Genomic DNA, 23,385 nt, shown 5'->3' with positions numbered 1-23,385 from the left:
GTCTGGCAGCCTCAGAGCGCGGGGGCTGACAGGGATGTGGAGGAAGCTGGGGCCCGGCGGAGAGCATGGCCTGGCAGAGGGTGACATAGGGCTGCAGGAGGAGGAGACTGAACAGGCAGCTGAACTGCCTTTCACTTGAGAGAGGAGGAGGGCAGGAGGCAAAAAAGACTCAGAGCCTGCAGCCCCTGACCTTGTCAGCACGCACCCCTGGCCACGATCCTCTAGGGAACCTGGTGGGCCCAGGACCCTCTCCACTCCTGTCCATGGCCCTCTGCTGCCCTTGGCCCTTGCCAGCTGCTCAGACCCACACCCAGAGCCAAACCCGTACTCTCCTGCCCTCAGTACACTCAGTGGGAGGCAGAAGGTGATAAACCCACTGGAGATGAACAGGGGTTCTCAGAGCCGCTGGGGGCCAGGCTAGTACTGGGCATCAGCCAGAGGGGCCTCTTCTCCTTCCTCCCCTTCCACCTCCCTGAGCTCTGGGAAGGAAAAGGCCCATAAGACAATCACAGGCCCTCCTTCCAAGGCCATTGGGTGGGCAGGGCAGGCTTCGAGGCTGCCTGGAGAACCGGGGCGCTGACCCCAGCCAGGCCAGGGCTCTTCTACCCCATGCCCCAACAAGCCACCCACACCTTGGGTCTCAGTGCTGCCCGCCCTTCCCTCTGTCTCAGGTGTCGGCGCCGCCGCCCAACGGCCTGGTCCGCAAGGTGAAGCGGACACTGCCCAGCCCCCCTCCAGAGGAGGCTCACCTGCCCTTGGCTGGCCAGGCTGCTCCCCCGCAGCTGTATGCAGCCAGCCTGCTGCAGCGTGGGCTGGTGGGGCCCACCGCTGTCCCCACCACCAAGGCCAGCCTGCTCCGGGAGCTGGACCGGGACCTACGGCTGGTGGAGCATGAGTCCACCAAGCTGCGCAAGAAGCAGGCGGAGCTGGACGAGGAGGAGAAGGAGATCGACGCCAAGCTCAAGTACCTGGAACTGGGCATCACCCAGCGCAAAGAGTCTCTGGCCAAAGACCGGAGTGGCCGGGACTACCCACCTTTGCGTGGTCTCAGCGAGCATCGTGACTATCTGTCGGACAGTGAGCTCAACCAGCTGCGGCTCCAGGGCTGTGCCACCCCGGCTGGCCAGTACGCGGAGATCCCCGTCACTGCCGCTGCCGCCGCCCCTACTACTCCCTCTGGCTCCGCTGCTTTCCAGCCGCCCCGGTTCCCACCTCCAGCGCCACTGTACCCTGCAGGCAGCGCTGGGCCAACTCAGAACGGATTTGCAGCCCACCAGGCACCCACCTACCCTGGTCCCAGCACATACCCAGCACCTGCTTTTCCTCCCGGTGCCAGTTACCCCTCTGAGCCTGGCCTGCCCAGCCAGCAAGCGTTTCGTCCCCCGGGCCATTATACAGCCCAGACGCCCCTGCCAACCACACAGACCACCCTTTTCCCAGCCCAGGCTGACAGCCGTGCCCCCCACCAGAAGCCACGCCAGACATCACTGGCCGACTTGGAGCAGAAAGTGTCCACTAACTACGAGGTGATCGCCAGCCCCGTCGTGGCCATGTCTTCAGCCCCGTCGGAAACCAGCTACAGCGGCCCTGGCCCCACCGCCAGCAGCAGCTACGAACAGGGCAAGGCTCCCGAGCTGCCACGGGCCAGTGACCGCAGCGGTGTGAGCCTGAGCCCAGCCCCCATCTACTCCTCCGACTCACACTACACCAGCCTGGAGCAGACTGTCCCCCGGAACTACGTGATGATCGACGATATCAGTGAGCTGACCAAGGACAGCGCCTCCGCCGCCCCTGAGAGCCAGCGACTGGAGCCCCTGGGGCCGAGCAGCAGTGGGCGTCCAGCGAAAGAGCCAGGAGAACCAGGCATCCTCGAGGGGTCCGCACTGCCCTGCTGCTATACCAGAGGGGAGGAAGAGTCCGAGGAAGACTCTTACGAGCCCCGTGGTAAGAGCGGCCACCACCGGGGTGTGGAGAGCAATGGCCGACCAGCCAGCACGCACTATTATAGCGACAGTGACTACAGACACGGCACTCGAGCGGACAAGTATAGTCCAGGCCCTGCGGGGCCCAAGCACCCCTCTAAGAGCCTGGCCCCAGCTGCCGTCCCCTCGAAGCGCAGCAAGCACCGGAAGCAGGGCATGGAGCAAAAGATCTCCAAGTTCTCACCTATTGAAGAGGCCAAGGACGTGGAGTCAGACCTGGCTTCCTACCCCTCCTCTGCAGTCAGCAGTAGCCTGGCTTCTCGGGGAAGGAAGTTCCAGGACGAAATCACCTATGGGCTCAAGAAGAACGTGTATGAGCAGCAGCGGTATTATGGGGTGTCCAGCCGGGACCCAGCGGAGGAGGATGACCGCGTGTATGGTGGGAGCAGCAGGTCCCGGGGGGCACCTGCATACAGTGGGGAGAAGCTGTCCAGCCATGACTTTGCGGGCCGGGCCAAGGGATACGAGCGGGAACGGGAGGCTGTGGAGCGACTTCAAAAAGCAGGCCCCAAGCCCTCATCTCTGAGCATGGCCCATGGCCGGACCCGGCCCCCCATGCGGAGCCAGGCCTCTGAAGAGGAGAGCCCCGTCAGCCCCTTGGGGCGGCCCCGCCCTGCTGGGGGCCCCCTTCCCCCCGGGGACGCCTGCCCACCATTCTGCTCCAGCCACTCCATGCCCGATGTCCAGGAGCACGTCAAGGAGGGACCGCGGTCCCACTCATATAAGCGTGATGAGGGCTACATCCTGGATGATTCCCACTGCGTAGTTTCCGACAGCGAAGGTAATGGCAGCTGGGGGTGATGTCTGCGGATGCTCAGCACCTGGGGGGCCTTGCCTACCCATGGGGTCCTGAGCCCTGAGGTGTCCCGGAGGGGCCAGGCCTGGTGCCTCACCTGGTGGGCCCTGCTGCTGGCTGCCCTTCCTCCTGCTCCGCCCGCGCCCTGGCCTCAGCGGTGGGGGGGGGCTGGGGGCCTGGCGTTAACGCTTGTGGCTGTGGGCCCACTCTCTGTTTTCCTTGCATGGCTTCAGCTGGGCCAGCCCCCTGCGGCCAGCCCGGGGGTTGACCGTGTTCTGTTTTTGGTCTCTGAAGCGTATCACCTGGGCCAGGAGGAGACAGACTGGTTTGATAAGCCCCGGGATGCCCGCTCTGACCGGTTCAGGCACCACGGGGGCCACGCAGTCTCCTCCTCCTCCCAGAAGCGAGGCCCTGCCAGGCACAGCTACCACGACTACGATGAGCCCCCCGAGGAGGGCCTGTGGCCACACGATGAGGGTGGCCCGGGCCGCCACGCCTCAGCCAAGGAGCACCGACACCACGGTGACCACGGGCGGCACTCGGGCCGCCACGCCGGCGAGGAGCCGAGCCGGCGGGCTGCCAAACCACACGTTCGGGACGTGGGTCGCCATGAGGCCCGGCCTCACCCGCAGCCCAGCCCTGCCCCAGCGGTGCAGAAGAAAGGTCAGCCTGGGTACCCCAGCTCCGCTGAATACTCACAGCCATCCCGTGCCCAGTCAGCATACCATCACTCTTCTGAGAGCAAGAAGGGCTCCCGACAGGCCCACCCTGGGCCCGTGGCACTGCAGCCAAAGCTAGAATCCCAACCGCAGCCGCAAGGCCGGCAGGCAGCCCCAGGGCCACAGCCGTCCCAGCCACCGCCGTCCAGGCAGATGCCGTCGGCAACAGCGTCGCGTCAGCCGCAGACACAGCCGCAGCCGCAGCAAGGTCTCGGGCTGCAGCCTCCACAGCAGGCCCCATCGCAGGCGCGGCTGCAGCAGCAGGGCCAGCCAGCTGCCCGGGGTCCGGCCTCTGCTGCCAGCCAGCCAGCAGGGAAGCCTCAGGCAGGCCCTCCGACAGCCACAGGCCCCCAGCCGTCAGGACCAGTAAGTAGGGCTCCGGCACATGGAGGCCCTGCAGGGTGGATGCTGGGACAGCAGCTTGGACAGGCCCTGGGTTCAAGGCTGGGCAGAGCGGATGGACAGTAGCTCACCTGTGTTCTGTGTTTTGCAGCCACGGGCAGAGCAGGCGAACAGCTCTAAAGGGACCGCCAAAGCGCCCCAGCAGGGGAGGCCTCCTCAGGCCCAGCCACCGCCAGGACCTGGCCCTGCAGGTGAGCCTGCCTTTGGGCACCCTTGGCTATGACCCAGAGTACCTGGGCTGCCCTCTTCCTACACTGACCGGGACCCTGAGCTTCCCCACACTGCGTGCTGTCACTGGTTCCTGAGAAATGCCCAGCAGCGCTGCTGGCCTCCCCAGCAGAAATGAGCCTGGGGTTAGAATTAGCCAATGGGTCACCAGCACGGGGGACTTAGGGCTCAGGCAGCTCCGAATGGAGAGCCTGGAAGGGGCTGGTGAGCACAGTGCCACGATCTAGCTCCTTATTTTCCTCCTCCCTCCTCCCTCTTCTCTGCCGTTCCCTTCCTTGCTCCTTATCGTCCTCAACTTCTTTCTTTTTTCTGCTTCTTCACACCCCTTTACTTCCTGTTCTTACCTTCCTCTCTTGATTTTTCCATCATCCTCCTCACCTTTCATTGCACAGGGCACCTCTGTTGCCATTACTTGCCTGCTCAGACTCTGAAGAGCTCATGATGGTGGCTCCTTTCCCCCTAGGTGTGAAGGCTGGAGCCAAGCCTGGAGGGACCCCAGGGGCTCCTGCCGGCCAGCCAGGTGCCGAAGGGGAGAGTGTGCTCTCCAAGATCCTCCCCGGTGGGGCTGCGGAGCAGGCCGGCAAGCTGACGGAAGGTAAGCAGTGCCTACAGCCGGGTCTGTGGTGGGCAGTGCTCACGGGCCCTACCGTGGCAGAGTTCGGGTCTGGGGAATGGTTCCAGGCTGGGCCACCTCGGCACGGGCCAGCCCGAGGGTGCGCCTGCTGCTGCCTAGTTATTCTTAAGGCAGTCCCTGCCCCTTGGGCCGAGCTTGGCTTTGCACCAAATGGCCTTGATTAGGAGGGTGCCTTGCCCACTTTCCTGACACCTCTCTCCTTTCTCCTGTGTCACAGCTGTGTCTGCTTTTGGTAAAAAATTCTCCTCCTTCTGGTGACCATGCCCTGCAGGGTGAGTATGAGCCTCCTGTACCCACCTTCCCCTGGGAAAGGCCTGAGGCACTGGACGTGGGGGAGGTCTTCTGGGAGGAGCATGGTCTTCAGCAGCGGGTGATGTGGTTAGAGCTGCAGTGAGTGTAGGAGGAGGAAGGGGAGGAGGGGCCCTGTGCACAGAGGATCTATACAGTAGAGATCCCCAGCAAAGGGAAGCCAGGGCCAGCTTCCCTTTGTCCTTTTCCAGCACCCCCAGCCCATGACAGGGCTCTGAAAGCTACGTGTTGACATTAGGTTGTAGGGGGGGTTCCGCAGGGTGCAGCTCCTCCCAGCCCTCCCTTGTGTATACTTCACAGGCTCTTGAAGAAATGAAGGGAGATGATATCATTGCTGTGGAAAAATCTCTGGAGCCAGAGGCCTGGGCGCAGCTCTGGACTCTGCGTATAACAGTGAGTATCAGGACCAGGCTGGGCTGGGCGGAGGAGGAGGTGAAGGGCCCAGGCCGCCGACCCAGCTTCTGCAAGTGTGAACTAGGAGGGACCTATGGGAGCTTCCTTCAGCTGGGACAGGCCCAGCAGCTACCTGGAGGCAGAAACAACTGAGCTAGCTGAGCTGACTCAGGTAGTAACCTCAGGAAAGGGCTGGGCAGAACCAACTGTGCCCCACAACTGGGGCTCCATACACTGGGCACTGATTCCAGAGCCCCGTCTCTGAGGCCTAGTGCTGGTCACTTTGCTCCAGATGTTCAGATGAAGCTGGAGTCCCCAAACCGTGTAGAGTTAGCAGTCTTCAGTGTGACATCAAAATAAAATTGACCTCACAGTTGCAAGAGGGACATGAAGAATGAGCGGAGAGGTGGATGGGAAAGGGACAGAGTCAGGGAGGACACCCAGACAGGAGTCTCAGCTCCAGATCAGGTCAGCCCAGGGAGAGAGCAGAAGGGCCTCAGGAGAGGGGCCCTGGCTCTTGCTGGGCTGTGGTGATCAAAGCAGGATCAGAAGCCTGGACCTAGAGCCTTCTCTGGCCCTGGCCTTGCCTCCGGGCAGGCAGGAGGAAGTGGTACCTCCTGCAGGATGGTGGGGAGGGTAGGCTGGCTGTCTGCATTGCTCTGTGCAAAACCAGGAACCACCTCCTCGCATTCTATAGCCTTGGGGTCCTCTTCCTACCCCTCCTTTGCCACTTCTGCTTCTAAGAGTACAGAGGTATGGGTGCTTCTCACAGTGGGCAGGCATGTGTGTGGCAGGGCCAGGCGCTCAACAATCAAATCACAAGGGAGCCCTGGGACCAGCGAGGCCTTTGCCCAGGCCTGGCCTGCTTGTAGGAAGGAGTGAGATCGAAAGGGTCACCTGTCTCTGGAGGACCAGTGGGGAGACTGGAAAGGTCCAGTTCCCATCCATTTATTCAGTAAGTGTTTGTCAGGTACAGGTAGGTGCTGGGCCCTGTTCTGAAGAGCGCTGAGGATCTAGCAGAGAACAGGACTGGGTCCCTGCCCTCTGAAGCTGGCAGCCTGTTAAGAGGGGCGGAGAAGAAATAAGTTCAAAAATAAATTAGATGAGAAGGTAATTTCTGGGATATCCTTGGAGGTCCAGTGGTTAAGACTCTGCACTTCCAATGCAGGGGGTGCGTGTTTGATCCCTGGTCAAGGAACTAAGATCCCACATGCCACAGAGCGTGGCCAAAAATATTAAATAAAATGAAATTGAGTCCTTAAGTAAAAAGAAAATATTTTAAAAAATGAGAAGCATATGAATCTATAAAAAAAAGTCTTTAAAAAAAATGAAAGGAATTTCTGAAGGTTTTAAGTGTTCTAAAGCCAGTGAGGCAGTTATGGCTCAGAGGGGTCTACACTAGAGGAGGTGGTCAGTGACAGGTAAGGCTCAAGCAGGGAGAAGAGGCTGCTGTGGAATGGGCCCAGGTGAGGGAACGGCAGCTGCAGAGCCTCCAGTGAGAGAGATAGACTTCGGGGACAGACAGAAGGCCAGCACAGCCAGAGCCATAGAGGAGGGGAGAGATGTCCAAGGGTGTAGTCGGAGGAGCCAGCTGGGCTGGGCTTTGCAGGCCAAAGTGGAGAGCCCAGAATTTGTTCTAAGGAGACTGCAGCGCAGCACTCCAGCGTTCATCCCGCCTTCACCCCCAGGGCAGTGGACTCCCTGCCGCCTTCCCGCTCCGCCACATGTTTTCTCTGAGTTGCCCTGGAACAGAGGTGAAATGGGAAGTTGTGCTGAAGGGAGGGGAGGTTGGGGCAGCTCGGGACCAGGCCCACGGCAGGATCTGCCTTGGGTGTAGGGCCAAGGCTGTGTCACTGGGGAGCGAATGGAGCCACTGGCGTGGCTTCATCCCATGTTCTGCCCCGTGACGCGCATGGGCCACTGAGGCCACTGACTGTGAACTTCAAGGGGTCTCCCTCAAAGCCTGACATCTGGCTGATCGTGCCAAGTGGTCAGCGCTGCTGTGAGTGTCCGTCTCCTGGTGCCTTTTGTGGAGATTTCAGAAGTGGGCTGGGAGAGGCTCGTCATTTTAAACAAAACCCCATCTCCCTCATTCGTTTTTTAAAAAATTTTTTAAAAATAAGTTTATTTGTTTCAAGGTTTACAAATAACAAAGGTGCACCGTGTATTTAAAATTGCCATTATAGATGAGAGCGTGTGTGCACAGTCATTTTTGTTTGAGTAATATTTTTAATGTAATAGATTTTAAGATGTGATAAGGGAAGGAGCTGGCAGAGATGAATGTGCCGAGCAAAACCACAGCTGTGTATCTTTTAAAGCACATCATGGCTTTAAGTACCATGTTGTTAAGGATTCTCATGAAGTGCCATTGACTGTACATCAAATCAGGGTACTGTTTCTTCAGTGTTATTGTTTTCAGAGCCACATTTTGTTGCTTATTTGCTAGTATTAATCAGTCAAAGGACACCATTCTTTTTTGGGGGGGGGGGAACCAAAGCTGTCTCAGAAATGGCCGATTTAACTTGACAGTAACAAAATAGTACAACACAGACTCTCTCAATACAGATAAATTCACACATACTGGAGATTATATATAATAGACAGATATGAAGCAACTTGTGTTAAAGAAGTGTCCCTTCCTGGCCAACCTGATTTTTCTTTCTTCCTGACCTTCTCTTTATGAACTCAAACCTGCCCCAGTACCCATCTCCTCCGCCTCAGTGGGGCTGGGAGCCCGTGGGTGCAGAGGATCCAGGCCATCAGCCTGTGGCCAACAGCTGGAAGGAGGGCGGGCGGGAGGCAGCTGTCCATGGTGCTTGACCAAATTTTTCTATCTTTCCTTTTTCCCTCTCTCCTTCCTCCTTTTCTCCTCCAAGCATCTACAATCTGACAAACCGTCGGCCCAAAGACTCACACGAGGTGGGACGTGGCTGTCGGGCCTCAGTTGAGGACAGGATGTTTTCTAACAGCAGCTGCCAGGGTGAAGCCTGTGCTGGTCACGTGGGACCACTGGACCCGGGTACCCGTGACTGCCTTCCCAAAGACCCTGCTCTCCTCCGGGCGCCACCGTCAAGGCGCAGCCATCAGTGGGAGGGAGGAACGCCCTATGGAGACCCTGCCACATGGCAGTTTTGCTGCTCTGCCCATAGCTGCCCTCTGCGGCCCGGCCGGCCCGGCCTCCAATGCGTTATACACAGAGTTGGGGCGCACGCTGCCTGTTTTTGACGGATGCTGCCCTCCCTCCACCATGCCAGAAGTTTTTCCACAGCCTTGGAGAGGGGCTTTGACCGAGGGCTGGGGGCCCCAGGCTCCATTTCCTTCACATTCCAGCTGGCCCAGATCCCTCCGTGGCCACAGGGGCCTGCCCTCCCCTCACCCTGCCCTCTGGGTGACACTGGAGCAGGCGTCCACATGGCTAGCGTGGGATTGGGAGAACTTTACAAACGTTAGGACCTAACACTGTCTCATTGCTGAAATCAGAGGCCATAGCACCGAAAAGCAGCGTGGGCGCCGGCTGAGGCTTCTCCCAGCCTGTGGGCGGCCGCGTGCTAGCACGCCTGCCGCCATCTTCAAAGCCATTCCCCTGAGTCATCATGAGCATCCCAGCGGCCCCTCCACTGTCTCCACCAGCCGGCTCCTCGTTCGTACACCTGGGGATTTCTTTTGATTTCAAGAACAGCCTTAATCATTTCAGTTTGATTTAAGTGTATACCTCATAAACATTGTTCTTTCGTTTCTCCCCCCACCCCTCCTTTCTCTCTTCCCTCTCTCGGCTCACCTCCTTGCCTCTCCCCTTCACCACCACCTTGTGACTGATGGTTTGGTCTCCTCTTTGCTCTGCCCCTGCTCAGCACAGGGAGAATGTTGACTAAGAAGCAATAGTGGGCAGCAGGCCACCAAGAGCACAAGCCCAGGGCGGGGTCTAGGGAGGCCCCTCAGCCCGCCTCTGTTTACCGTGGAACTCCAGTCCTTCTTAAGCCATCACCAGTGGACGTGCTCAGAGCAGAGGGGCCAGGGCTTCTGCCAGCCGAGTGAGGGAAGGGCCCAGGGCCCTGTGCTGGGGTGGGTGGTGCCGTCCAATCCACCCCAGTGGACTGGGCAGGGCTCCTCCCCGAGGCCCTTCTGTCTGGGGCCTCCATTCATCTTGGGCACAGCCGCAAGTCTCATCTCTAACGTTCTATGCAATGAAATATAAACCCTCAAAGACAACTGTTAATATTTATTAAATTCCGTGTTATGTATAAGGAGTTAATTGCAAAGATGCAATTGAGAAACTGGATAGATCAGCTCATATCTGACCCCTCGCTCCCCTCCCCCTCCCCTGCTCCCACCGTGTGTGTGAAGTTCTCAGTCTGTGGCATGTTCGACCTGTGGCAGGACTCGCTGCTGCCAAGCAAGTCACCGCCGGTCCCGCAGCGGAGCATGCACAGCTCGCAGCCTCTTTGCACGATCTCATCCATTTTAAATGCTCGACCCTCTTGCTTGGAGTTCTTTTTGTCTCAGACCCCCTCCTTCAGGAGTGCTTCTAGCTGACTTCTGCACGAGCTAGTGAGGACAGCCGGAATTGCTGCCTGAGCATGCCAGGCCACGGGCCCGGCAGTACAAGGCCCCACACACCCTGCGGGTTTCTCTGACCAAGACGTCTCTGGGGAGACACGGTGGGAGCCCACACAGGATGTGTGCACGTGAGCATTTGGAAGATTGGCTGTGGGATTTCCATCTGTAAGTTGCCCCCCGCCCTTACCCTGGCCCCGAGCCGGAGACATCTGGCTGCCCCTTCCCAGCGGGGCAGTGTTCGAGGGCAGAGCTGGGCTGCCTCTGCAGCCAGAGAGACAGAAGCCAAGAGTGGGGCCTGCCTGTGTCCTAGGACCCCAGCTCCTGACTGTGCCTGCTCTGTGCCTCTCCTCTGGCTTGTAAGCTCCAGGGTCTGTGAGCCAGGAGATCTAGGCCAGGACCAGAGGCCAGAGGGTGCTCAAGAAGGGCTGGACCTTTGCGTTTGTGGTGTGGACCGCTGACAGTGTCACTTTGCATCATAGTGGGTGTTCCCATAGACAGTGGCTTCAAGCGGAGATTTTTGGGAAGCATCTCAATAACAAGACTTCCAGAAGGTTCTGTGGTGACACTCTCTGTGTCTGTCCCCAGGACCTAAACGCCCCACCAGCCCCCATCTCTGGAGCCCCAGCATCCCACTGCTCATGACTGAGTCAAGCGTGCAGCAGGCACCCGACCCCTCCAGGCCTGGCCTTCCTCCAGAGTTTGCACCATGCATTTCTCAGGGGTCTGCATTTCTCCTTTCCAGTAAGGTCTACAAGCCCTTTCAGAGAGGGATCCTGACCCACCTCTGGCAGCTGTGGATGAGATAGGAGGCTGTTACCCGCTTCACTGGGCCCAGGCCCCACCCTTCTGGATTTGGGCTTCACCCATCCAATCAGACACCTGCCTCATTGCAGAGAGCAGGCCTGGGCCATGTGAGGCCATCTGTGCAAGGGCTAAGGGAGGCCATCATCTGGCCCCTCTGACCACCCAGGGCCAGGTTTTTGTGAGGTGTGCCTAGTGGCTGGATACGTATGTGAGGGACTAATGCAGTGAGCCTCCCCACAGAAGGCCAAGGGACGGGTCCAGAAGCGGGGAACAGGCAAGGAGATGACAGCAGGCCAACCTCCATCAAGGCTAGTTTCAAGGCTAGTTTCTCACGCATTGACTTTTCAGCAAATCTTCTTTCTGGTCAAGCTCTCTGAGCTGGACATTTCTGACATCTGCCACTCCCCACCCCCCGACATATCCACAGGACACATCTGTACCATCACCCCCTTGTGAAGGTGGCTGGAGCAGGCCTCTGGGCCACAGGCGTGCTGGCCCTTGTATAGATACAGCTGTGACTCCAGGGACCAGAGGCTGAGAGACCAGTATTCGATGCCTTGGGTGCTGGGAGGCACCAAGCACATCTCCACACAGGCAAGGGGATGTCTCTGGAGAGCAGTCCAGGCCTTCTCTATACCCTCCCCCGCCCCAGTGTCATGAGTAAGGGCACTGCCTCCTCTACTTCAGGGCCCAATGCATTCACAGCAACAACCCCCGCCCCACCATCGCTTAGTCCTTGGGAAGAGACTGCGGTCTCAGGGCCCATGGTGAGAGGCAGCAGTGGCAGCAACTATGTCCTGTCTTCTGGAGCCTGTGGGGAGTTTTCCAGGCCAATCCTTTGCCATGGCAACAAGGCCCTGGCCTGTTGGCCCCTCCCTTGCCCTCGTGCCCCCTCCCCCCACTCTGTAAATACTTGTCATCATGGACTCCGACAGGGTCAGAGGGACAGGCCTGACCAACTGCAACGCCTCAGAGACATCACTTCTGTTCCCTGGGTACCAGCAGCCCTGGTGCGTGTGCGCTGGGGGGCACGGGAGAGCCAGGGGAGTTGTGAGGCTATCGTGCGTATGCGCATGTGAACAAGCGTGTGAGTGTGTGTGTGTGCGTGTCTGCCTCACTCGGCCTCTGGGACCCAGTAAGCCCGTCCTCTCTTAGAGCAGCGCCCTGGAGGGCGGTGGCCGCCCCACGCCTTTCCTCTGCTAGCTTCTATGTCTTGTTTTGGCTCCCCCTCAACACACGCCTTCCCTCTGCCTCCCTTCTTTCCTCTCTTCCCTTCTTTCCTTCTCTCCTTCTTTCTTTGAGGGGGGAAGAGTGCTGTACAAAGTCAAACAAACAAGTTTACAGTTGTAAGTGCAATGACCCGAGTCCTTCACGTGACCTTGTGAACCGTGTGCCGTCCTCCGTGCTCTGTGAGAACTCGTGGTACTTCAGTGTCCCTCCCCCTGTATTGTGACAAGGTAATTCTGTGGTATCAGAATAAAAGGACTTGATATAAACAACCTACAGACTGTCTCTGGGATGGTTTCTGAAATGGGCAGGCGCAGACAGAGGAACAAATCCCCCAACTGTGACAGCCCTGTGTTTTCACAGTTGAAGGGAAAGGATGAGAAGGCAACAATGCGGAAGTACCAGCAAGGCCAGGGCAGAGCTCACAGCAATCTGGCCAAAGACAGTGAGTCCCTCCACAAAGGCAAGTTTAATGCTTGAACCTGGAGAGAGCAGTTAGTTCACTGGGCAGACTTGTTAATATATATATTTTAAGTTTTTTAAATTGGAGTTTAATTACTTTATAGTGTTGTGTTAGTTTCTGCTATACAACAAGGTGAATCAGCTATATGTATACATGTATCCTCTCCCTCCCACCTACCCTGCCTCAAGGGCAGACTGTTGAGGGTACCTCCACAGTCTGCGAGTGTCTGGGGTGCACACTTTTCTGAGGCCTGGTTCCTGGGGACCCAAGTGAGCAGGTGCTGCCCCCTGGTGCCACCAACAAGCCCTACACCTGTCTGCCTTGGCTGTGTCCACTCCAACCCCCAAACTCTTGGGGACTACTAGATCTTAGTCCTTCCCCAGACTAGGAAAGCCTTCTTTTCAAAGTAACCCTGAGTTTCTAGAAATGTTTAAAAACACAGATAAGTGAAAAGAGTATCAGCCTCACCTCTGGCCTTCCTCAAAGTTAGTATCTTGATGCATGTCTTTCCTTCCTGTGTTTTTCTTTTTCATTTTAAACAGAGCCAGAAAGATACAGCAGTTCCTGTTTTCTAGCATTCTGTTCATTTCTACATGTTCATTCCAGATACTTAGATGTTCATCCTCCAATGCCCAGCCTCCAGAGAGCTGCACCATGAGTTTACAGCCAGGCTGCTGAAAGTGCCCTCAAAGACAGGCACTATGTTCCCGGTTTCCCTGTTGTAAACAATGCTGTAATGAACATCCTCATTTCCACCTTTCCACCCAGATGGGTGGCTGGGGCCACTCTTTCTGCTCCCAGTTCTGGCCTTAACAGGCCTGCACCTTTGGATGCTCACAAATAAGTGGTCTCAGAAAATGGAAACTGTTTTTACCTGACTAGTCTGATGGGGAAGGGGAAGCTGCAGGCCAGTCAAGTGGGATCTGAGTCACAGGCAAGGCAGGGCACAGAGACCCAGGGTCCTGAGGGAGCCAGGGTCCTTGGCTCCAGCCAAGCTCAGGAGACATCCATTGCTTCTGGTTTGACAACTGGCCAGCCTCTTCTGCCATGGTAACCTGCCCTGTCCAATGCCAGTGTCCTGAGGGAGCCTTCTTGCCCAGGTTTCTCATTCCACAGGAAGGACTCTGGTTCTGGGGGGAGCCTGTACCCACCAGGCCCTCTGCACCCAAGAACTTGGGCTGAGGCCTGGGAAGGCAGGCAGGCTCATGCGCTCATCCACGTGCCACGGAGCAGGGTGGGGGAGGGCTGGAGGGGCAGATAGCTTCTGGGTCAGGCTTGGTGTCCGATAAGACCTGGCAACACCCTGTGTGAACTTTGTACCCGCCCTTTGCTGTAAGCCCAGAGCTCTGCATTCTACCAGGAGCACACCTCCACCCTTCTTTCCTCTTCGGCCAGAGAACCCCCTGCAGAGCAGCGTCTGGTGAATGTAAGCCTAGCAATAGACCAGGAGGTCCAGACAGCCAGCCTCCGGGCTGCGGGAGACCCCAGCTGGGGCTGACTTTGGCTTGCATCCCGCCTCTTAGGCTCTGCCTCCCTCCTCTCGCTGGACTCGACTTTACCCTAGCTGGGCTCAGAACCTCCCACTCTGCACCCCCAACCCCCCACCCCCACTCCCGCGTCTTCGAAGAGTCCTCGGTCTATAGTCTGGCCTCAACCCCTCTTCTCGTGGGCCCTGTAGTTACTCGCACACTTCGCCCCTCCGTAAAGACCAGCGCCTTTATTCCGTCCCCTCCCAGTAATAGGCGAGGACTTGGCCCACAGAGCTCGCCTCTCATCAACCTAGCCCGCCCCGAAAAACTGGCTTCTTTCTGGGATATCCCTGCTCTTCCCCCGCAGGACTCCAGAGACCGTAGCCCCTACTTGCTCCTTACAGGCCCTTCCTCTTTACCAACCATCGAGGTCCCGCCCCCTTGGCTAACCGTCCTCGCCCATTCGTCGAAAGTCCCGCCCCTCTCTCTTCACTGCAAGCCCGTGGCGGAGGCGGGCTGGGCCTCTCCGGGCTCCGCCCCCGGAGCCTCACTTCCGGGCGCCCGCAGGCCCCGCCTCGCCCTGGCGGCCCAGAGCCACCATGGAGCGGCAGGTGAGGGATCGGCCCGCGGTTCCCGTGGTCTTTGAAGCCCGGGCCGGGCCTGACCCTGCTGTGTCCCCTGCGCAGGTGCTGCTGAGCGAGCCCGAAGAGGCGGCGGCGCTGTACCGGGGCCTTAGCCGCCAGCCCGCGCTGAGCGCCGCCTGCCTGGGCCCAGAGGTCACCACGCAGTACGGGGGTCGCTACAGGACGGTGCACACTGGTGTGTGTTTGGAGGGGATTCGGGGAGAGGAGGGGGGACGTGGAGGGCTCGCTGTCTGACGGTGCACACAGGTGTGTGGAAGAAGGCCGTTCTTGACAAGTGGGTGTGAAAGGGTGCCTCCCCAAGAGCCCCGTGCACACAGGTGTATGGGGTTGCGGTGGGGCTGCCTAGAGTATTATGAGCTGGTGCCCATGAGTGCAGAGCGCGGGCCTTGTAAGGGCTACCCCCATCGTCCTATCCCACACGCACCCTCAAGGTTCCAGGGTGGATGCTAGGAGCATTTCTCTCCTGAGATGTTGTCAGCTTAGGCTCTGGAGCCCTAGACCTGAGCTGGGTCCGGGTGTGACTCATCCTGCCCCCAGAATATGTGGAGACAGATTGAGGGAGGGGGTGCTGGGGAGGGGAGCCCATGCCAGGACTGGTCAAGTTGAGCAGTCTCACGCCTCTCCTCGCAGAATGGACCCAGAGGGACCTGGAACGCATGGAGAACATCCGATTCTGCCGCCAGTACCTGGTGTTCCATGATGGGGACTCAGTGGTGTTTGCAGGGCCTGCGGGCAACAGTGTGGAGACCCGGGGGGAGTAAGTCTGAGGGAGGAAGCTTGTGCGCACGGCCGCAGCCATCTACAGGCCTTTTCTGAATGCCTGCCATGGGCCTTGGTGTGGGTCAGACCCAGAAGGGAAGCCTGGAGTCAGGTTCCTGCTCCTTGGGAGTTCAGGCAGCCTCTGGTGACATGGTTGTAAGTGCTGGAGGCCTGCTCCAAACTTGGGATGCAACTAGAGGCCCTGCCCCAGGAAGCGGAGGCAGGCAGCTTCTGTGAAAGGACTAGAAGGGCTGCAAGGGTGGATGTGGGCTGGAGCCCCAAGAATCTTGTCTAAGAGGTTGACCAGTAAGGGGACTGGATGGGCTGTCACTGGGTGGGAGGTCATCCTGACCCGCTATCCCGTATCATCCTCAGGCTGCTAAGCCGAGAATCTCCTTCAGGCACCATGAAAGCCGTGCTGCGCAAGGCTGGAAACACTGGGGAGGAGAAGCAGTTTTTGGAGGTGAGTCTGCACAGGACCAGGTGGTGGGCAGCTGGGGGTTCTGTCCCACCGATGAGGCTCTTGTTGGAGGACAGGCAGCCTGATTACCAGATGTCCTCAGGTCTGGGAGAAGAACCGGAAGCTCAAGAGCTTCAACCTGTCAGCGCTGGAGAAACATGGGCCGGTTTACGAGGATGGTGAGGCAGCTGGCTGGTGAGCAGGCAGGGTGGCCAGGAGGGGCAGCCGTAACCCTGGGCTCCCCCTGATCGGCCTTCCTTACACCTAGACTGTTTTGGCTGCCTGTCCTGGTCGCACTCCGAGACACACTTACTATACGTGGCAGAGAAGAAGCGCCCCAAGGCTGAGTCCTTCTTTCAGACCAAAGCCTTGGACATCAGTGGCAGTGATGATGAGATGGCCAGGCCGAAGAAGCCAGACCAGGCCGTTAAGGTGCTCACGGCCGTGGCCAGTTGGTGAAGGCTCCTCCAGGCAGCCCTCGAGCTCAGTGTGCTCTCTGCCCACACTGTGCCAACTGGAACCAGGGAGGCACTGGCTTCCAGGGGGCAGGGCAGGCATTGAGTGTCTTGTGTTCTCAGGGGGACCAGTTTTTATTTTACGAAGACTGGGGAGAAAACATGGTTTCCAAAGGCACTCCTGTACTCTGTGTGCTGGATATCGAGAGTGGCAACATCTCTGTGCTTGAGGGGGTCCCTGAGAGTGTGTCCCCTGGCCAGGTTAGTGCTGACTTGGCCTGCATCGACTCCTGGAGTCTGGGGCCCCTGCCTGAGTGACTGCCCATGTTCACACCTGCCCTGTGGTCTTGTTTACAGGCCTTCTGGGCCCCTGGAGACACAGGTGTGGTGTTCGCAGGCTGGTGGCATGAGCCCTTCCGGTTGGGCATCCGCTTCTGCACCAATCGGAGGTGAGGACAGTTGAAGGTGGGGGGCAGGGCGCCTTGCAGCTCAGACTGGACTTGAAGCTGAGTGTCTCTCTGGTGGTTCCAGGTCAGCCCTGTACTATGTGGACCTCACTGGGGGGAACTGCGGTACGTGCTAGCACCTGCCCGTGCTTTACTGACACACCCTGGGCCCTGGCAGCCTGCACGATCCTCACATTTCTGTCTGGTCCAGAGCTCCTCTCGGCTGACTCTCTGGCTGTCACTTCTCCCCGGCTGAGCCCGGACCAGTGTCGCATCGTCTACCTGCAGTTCCCATCTCTGGTCCCCCATCAGCAGTGTGGCCAGTTGTGCCTGGTGAGCTGCGGGGAGGGAGGGGAGGGGGGAGGTCAACAGGAGGAAGGGATGGTGGATGAGAGCTGAAGAGTCAGTTTTGACTCCCCACGAGCCCCTCAGTGGACCTCATGTCCTGGGTGCAGCAATGGTATGAGCTCCACCTGGCCTTCTCTCCAGGCAGGGCCTAGAGGCTGAGAGTGCTGTCCTGGGACGCTCTGTACAGTCAAGACTCACCACTTGGAGAGCATTCTCTGTCTAGAGGGATGCTTCTCATCTGCACGTGCCTGGGCTCTGCAAGGGGATGGGAGGTAGTGGGCTCTGGGCCCCTCCTGAAAGTCAGAGGCCTCTCCAGACCTCTGGTCCAAGTCACTAGAAAGGAGATACATCAGGCTCCTCTCAGGTCCTCGCCTCCCTGCCCTGAGGGCACTGCCAGTCCCCTGGTGGGCCTAACCGCCCTGTTGTCTTGCAGTATGACTGGTATACCAGGGTCACGGTGGTGGTGGTGGATGTCGTGCCTCGGCAACTGGGAGGTAAGGGGTGTGTGGCGGGGCGGCTGCTGTGGAGCCTGCAGCTCTGTTCTCTAGCCATCGGTTCCCCTTGCTCGGGGCCAGCCTCCTCAGCTCTTCCAACCTGAGTTCCTTCTGAAGTCTCCCCTTCTGCCGGACCACCCCAGGTTCAGCTGCCGCAGCGGGTGGGACCATCACCATCGGGCATGGTTCTGACAGAAGGAAGTCACTTGGACCAGAGCTGAGACGGTTTCATTCAGGCTGCAGCCCATAGACCTTTCTTGTCCTTCCAGTGACTGATTAAAGCCCCTGCTCCTTCATGGGCTCTCGGAAAGTACACTAGGTTGGCAGGTCCTACCCCCAAGGGTGAACCCCCGCCCCAGTGTTTGTCCAGTCCAAGCCCTTGAGGCAGCAGGGTCTCCGGGAGGGTGGCTCTTGGCTGACAAGCTCCAGTCACAGTCTCAGGCGCTCAGAGCTCCGCTTGGGATCCCAGGCTATCCCAAGGATGTGAGGGCTGAGTCTCCTGCCTTCTCGGGCCACCTGGTCCGTTCCAGGACACAGGGACAAGGGATGCTCTCCTCATCCTCTCTTTGGGCTACAGGGATGCAGCTGGTACAAATTCTGGCTCTGCCCCCTACTGGCTGGGTGTTCCTGGGCAGTATCCTGACCCTCTGAGCTTCCATTCCTTTATGTGAGGGGGAAGGGGTTGTCCCTGCTCTTTGCGGGACTGTAGTGAGGGTTAAATGAGTGATGATACTAGAGGGTAGGATTTATTTAGGCCCCTGGGCCAGGCAGTCAGCTAACTATGGTAATGGACAGACAGGTGTTACCTTGGTTACAGCATCTGCTCCTACCAGGGGCCCAATAAGAGCAGCTCACAGGAATGCCAGTGCCTACTGTTTCTCTCAGGAGCTCTTAAGCTCCCCCTCTCCTGGGCCCTCAGAGGCCTCTGCCCTTCAGCCCGCACTTCAGGCAGCTCCTCATCACCTCAGGTACCCATGTGTGGGGCCCCAGGTGAATTCCCCAGCAACCCAGCCTTCCTTATAGTCTTGCTGCCCCCCACTCCCCACCCCCTCCACTCTTGGACGTGGCCCCCAGCTCTCTGCCTTTGCAGAGAGCTTCTCTGGGATCTACTGCAGCCTGCTGCCTCTGGGATGCTGGTCAGCTGACAGCCAGAGAGTGGTTTTTGACACAGCTCAGCGCAGCCGGCAGGTAAGGGGCTCCGATTGTATTGAGAGGCAGCCCTTGACCAATCCCCAGGAGCAGCAGGCCTGGGACATCTGGGGGACACAGGGGCTGCCATGGGGGTGGACCCCTGAACACCACCATATGGGGAGTTGGTGGAGGTGGGACAGTGATTTCTCCCCAGGGTTGAGCAGGGACACCATAGTATGCCAGACTCCTTTGGGGTGTGATATCATTGGGTCCTCAGGGTAGCTGGAAGGAGTTCAGAGGCATTCCCTCTCCTGCCCAGGGTCACTCACCACGTTGTGATGGAACTGGGGTTTGAACCCAGGTCCCCAGGCCACACCTACTGTTCTGAGTAGCTGTCGCCGTAGTTACTCACGGATCTAGGCTGGGCCCAGGGTCCCCAGGAAGGTAGAGAGGAGGTGGGGGCAGGACCCAAAAGGCCCTAGGAGGTGGTGCCAAACATGGCCTCCCCTCTGCTTCAGGACCTGTTTGCTGTGGACACCCAGACAGGCACTGTGACCCCTCTGACGGCTGGTGAGCAGGGCCAGGGAGAGGGGCCAGCCAGGCCGGGGGAGGGACCGGAACTCAAGCACACGGGGCTGCAGCAGCGCTCGCGTCCACTCTGCACGAGTCCTGCAGCCTCTACTGACAGCTTTGAAGACCCTGCGTCTGCAGGACCCTCAGCCAGCCAACAGACTGCCTCCCCGCCTCTGCCTGCCCTCCCCGCCCCCCGTGTCCTGGCACTGCTCAGCACAGCCCCCACCTGGCTCCTCAAACCCACACAAGTCTCTCTGGCCAGGATCGGCCAGAATCATCCTCCCCACTCTTCAAACCTCAGGCAGAGGCACCTCTGCTTCTCCAGTGCCCAGGAGAAGCCCTGGGTTGGCTCCTTCATCTTCCTTTTACCCAGGCCTGATGATCCTGCACCTAAAATGTTTTTTGAGTCCTCCACCTGCCCAGGCTGTACTCACCCCTCCACAAAGCTACCAAAGTGTTGTTCCCAAACTGTTTCATCGTACAGTCCCCGGCTTAGGAATTTTACTCTCCTTGGACTGCACTGCCTAGAATCAGCACCTCACCCCCGCCCCCATTCTCCTGGGCCCAGCTGCCACTTTGCAGACTACAGTCATCAAAGGGTGGGTGGATGTACCATGGGGTCTGGTGTGTCACCAGATCTGGCAGTCACAGGGCACAGCCGCTGGATGGGTGGGCTGAGAAGGAGGCTCTCCCGGAGCTGTGTGCAGTTGGCTGTCATTGGCTGTGACATCTCTCTGTGGGCATCCCTTTGCTGTTCAGGGAGGAAGGGGCACCTGGCTTTAAAGTCGCCAGTCTGGCAGTTCTGACTGCATTTGGAGGCGGGGGGTGTGGAAGTAGTGGTGGCCTCTGCCTTCTCCAGGCGGGTCAGGTGGAAGCTGGAAGCTGCTAACAATTGACCGGGACCTCATGGTGGCCCAGTTCTCCACGCCCAACCTTCCCCCGTGCCTGGTGAGTGTTGGTGGCAGGGAGGGACCAGGAGGCAGGGATTCTGTGCAGGCAGAGTTCCCAGGTCACGGAACTGACCCAGGTCTTGACTGTGGCTGGTCAGTTCATGAGCAGCCAGGATGCTGACTCAGCTCAGGATAGTCCATGAGATCTGGCAGCATGGGGAGGAATGCCTGAGCTGAAGTTTGCTCCATACAGAACAGGGTGCCTGGGAAAGTGCTCAGTCCTCTGGCATAAAATAGCCTAGAGGCTGAGGAGGGAGGGGTACCTCTGTGTGGTTGGGTGAGTATCTGTGTATATACCAGCTTACGACAGGAGTCCATGCCGTGCCCTCTGGAGGTGGGCAGACAGCCCAGTAGAGCGAGGGCTGTCCACGCTCACAGTGGTAGGAAGGCTGGGAGGCAGCCAGGCCACCTGTGACCCACTCTTTTCCCTTGGCAGAAAGTCGGGTTCCTGCCTCCTGCGGGGATGGAGCAGGAGGTGGTGTGGGTGTCCCTGGAGGAGGCGGAGTCCATTCCTGACATCTCCTGGAGCATCCGGGTACTACAGCCACCCCCAGAGCAAGAGCATGCGCAGTATGGTGAGCTGGGCAGGGGCAGAGGGACACCTTCTCCTGGTTCCCCAAGCACACGGCATCGGTGGTCACCTTTCCCATTTTCCTGTCTCACATTTTGGAGGGGAGGGTTTTGAGATTGTCTCTAAGAGCTGTTCTACTCCTCTTGTGGACGATCATGGGGAGTAGTGTCCAGGCATCTAAGCACCTGCTCTGGGCATCATCGGGCCACGTAATCTGTGGTGGGATAGCAGAGCCCAAAGAAGCCAGGTGTACGCAAGGCCTCTGTGACCACACCTCCTCCAGAATGCTGTCCCTGCAGAGAACAGGACTCCCCAACCAGGGAAGAAGGAGCATGAATGAGCCCCCTGGGGTCTATGCATCACAGTGTGGGCTACCTTTGTCCAGCCTCCTGTGTCAGAGGTCAGCCCCAGACCTGCAGCTACAGTGGAGGCTTTAGCTGGCAGAGTCCCAGGCAGTAGCCCTGGGTCTGCTGACTGCTGTTTCTCCCCTGCAGTTGGTCTTGACTTTGAAGCGATCCTTATCCAGCCCAGCAACCCTCCAGATAAGACCCAGGTGCCCATGGTGGTCATGCCCCACGGTAGGTAACTGACCTAACATACCCTGCCCTTCCTCTTCACCCCTCCTTAGCTGGCTATTTCACCCTCTGTCTGTTCCCTATCTGCAGGGGGACCCCATTCATCCTTTGTCACTTCCTGGATGCTACTCCCAGCCATGCTTTGCAAGATGGGCTTTGCAGTACTACTAGGTGAGGGGGCAGGGCCCTGAAGCTCTGGTGGGGCCATGGGGGTGGTCATGGGGTGGGCCTGGTTGGTGCAAGTGTTGTGGGTACTACCCTTGTCTCCAGGCCTTTCTGCAGCCCTGAACTGGTAATCACTATCAGAAACTGCCCTGGCCCAGCCTCAGGCTCCGTGGACTAACTTGGAACTCCCATGAAAGGGCATGTGGCCACTGGGCCATCTCCGACCTCTTGGCCCCTTCTCCTGGCGTCTGAGGCAGCTAGCCCCAAGGCCTAGTTCACATAGAGGGGAAAGGGTATCCAGGGCTCCAGGAATGTCACTTGATCATCCTGTCTGGTCCCTCCTTGGCTTCCAGTGAACTATCGTGGCTCCACGGGCTTTGGCCAGGACAGCATCCTCTCCCTCCCTGGCAATGTGGGCAGCCAGGATGTGAAGGACGTCCAGGTAGCAGGGACTGGGGCTTCTGGACAGGTTGGGAGGGTAGGACAGCAGGGGTGTGGCTCCATTCAGCTGGTCAGGCTGCTGGCTGCAGCATGATCTGCCCCACCCTGTAGTTTGCAGTTGAGCAGGTGCTCCAGGAGGAACACTTTGACGCAGGCCGAGTGGCCCTGTTGGGTGGTTCCCATGGTGGCTTCCTGTCCTGCCACCTGATTGGTCAGTATCCCGAGACCTACGGTGCCTGTGTGGTGCGGAACCCTGTGATCAACATTGCCTCCATGATGGGCTCCACGGACATCCCTGACTGGTGGGTGTGCACACAGGCCCCTCGCCCTTCTCCCCTCCCCTCCACATCCTCATGGAGCTCCCGAGGGCCCCAGCGCTCCCGGGCCTGCATTAGCATGGTGTCTTGTAGGTGTGTGGTGGAGGCTGGCCACCTCTACAGCAGCGATTGCCTGCCAGACCCCAACTTGTGGTCTGAGATGCTGAACAAGTCACCCATCAAGTACACCCCTCAGGTATGGAGCCCTCCTCACCTTCCCACCACCAGTGCACCACCAGTCTGTCCAGGGCCCTGGGCCCTACTCACCACTGCTCCCCGCATACTTAGGTGAAGACACCAGTGTTACTGATGCTTGGCCAGGAGGACCGGCGTGTGCCCTTCAAGCAGGGCATGGAGTATTACCGTGCCCTCAAGGCCCGGAACGTGCCTGTTCGGTGAGTGCGTGCAGCAAGACAGCCCTCGCAGCTGGTAGGCCGGTGAGCAGCAAAGGCATCTCGATCCTCACACACTGCTGCTCAATCCCCCAGGCTCCTGCTCTATCCCAAGAGCACCCACTCACTCTCAGAGGTGGAGGTGGAATCCGACAGCTTCATGAATGCTGTGATCTGGATGTGTACACACTTGGGCCACTGAAGCCCTGCCCCTCAGCATGAGCTGGGTGGCATATGCCGCACTGGGCTCTTGGAGGGCCCCAGGGTCTGGCAGAGCGGCGAGAGGCTTCCTGGTCTCTGGACTTCATGGATGGGTGAACCGAGGAACATGGGCTGCATACTCATAATAAATGAAGACACAGAGTCTGGTTCCTGCTGGTACTTTGTACCAAGCCACCGCTAACCCCAGCCCCACCCTTGGGGTTCAAAGACTGTAGGCCCCTGCGTATGGTAGCCATCAGGTTGGCATCTACCTCTAGGGTGAGAGGGAGGGGGCAGTGTGAGGGGGACAGTGAGAGGCTCAGTTGTCACCTGTCCTGGCTGAGTACGCCACCAGGTGAGCTCCCTCAGCTGCAGCCCCTTGTGTTAGAAACTGCTCTATACCACTTTCTCCTCCTTGCCATTGATTAAGGGGACTAGTGAGGCCCTGCCCTTCCATAGCACCCACAGGTTGCTAAAGCA

At 58.7% G+C, this 23,385-nt stretch overlaps 2 protein-coding genes across 3 annotated transcripts in view; both read left to right on the top strand.

Annotated features, from left to right (window-relative positions):
* Positions 1–12,329, top strand: part of BSN (bassoon presynaptic cytomatrix protein) — a 78,187-nt gene extending 65,858 nt beyond the window's left edge. Inside the window, exons 6-12 of the mRNA XM_042236202.2 lie at positions 672–2,763; positions 3,073–3,863; positions 3,991–4,090; positions 4,591–4,722; positions 4,979–5,033; positions 5,371–5,463; positions 8,340–12,329. Coding sequence (XP_042092136.1) covers positions 672–2,763; positions 3,073–3,863; positions 3,991–4,090; positions 4,591–4,722; positions 4,979–5,019 — 3,156 coding nt within the window. The 3' untranslated portion in view covers positions 5,020–5,033; positions 5,371–5,463; positions 8,340–12,329. The remainder of the gene's footprint in view (positions 1–671; positions 2,764–3,072; positions 3,864–3,990; positions 4,091–4,590; positions 4,723–4,978; positions 5,034–5,370; positions 5,464–8,339) is intronic.
* A 1,525-nt stretch (positions 12,330–13,854) lies between these two features.
* APEH (acylaminoacyl-peptide hydrolase) lies at positions 13,855–23,067 on the top strand. Of its 2 annotated transcripts, XM_004018457.5 has the most exons (22): positions 14,561–14,594; positions 14,670–14,802; positions 15,258–15,384; positions 15,762–15,849; positions 15,950–16,025; positions 16,115–16,278; positions 16,425–16,562; positions 16,659–16,750; positions 16,833–16,873; positions 16,959–17,080; positions 17,529–17,589; positions 18,680–18,777; positions 19,239–19,290; positions 20,153–20,241; positions 20,680–20,818; positions 21,309–21,392; positions 21,480–21,560; positions 21,908–21,996; positions 22,107–22,297; positions 22,406–22,508; positions 22,601–22,707; positions 22,801–23,067. In XM_004018457.5, the coding sequence occupies exons 1-22, from the start codon at positions 14,583–14,585 to the stop codon at positions 22,904–22,906; spliced, it is 2,193 nt and encodes a 730-aa protein (XP_004018506.1). In that variant the 5' UTR covers positions 14,561–14,582; the 3' UTR covers positions 22,907–23,067. The 2 variants fall into 2 exon arrangements, with proteins under 2 accessions (XP_042092148.1, XP_004018506.1); XM_042236214.2 differs by lacking the exons at positions 14,561–14,594; positions 15,258–15,384 and adding an exon at positions 13,855–13,940.
* Positions 23,068–23,385: the final 318 nt, after the last annotated feature.

The sequence above is a fragment of the Ovis aries genome, chromosome 19 (assembly GCF_016772045.2).
Source record: "Ovis aries strain OAR_USU_Benz2616 breed Rambouillet chromosome 19, ARS-UI_Ramb_v3.0, whole genome shotgun sequence".
NCBI lineage: Eukaryota > Metazoa > Chordata > Mammalia > Artiodactyla > Bovidae > Ovis > Ovis aries.
The sequence above is the reverse complement of the archived record's forward strand: the minus strand, read 5'-3'. Positions and strand labels throughout refer to the sequence as shown.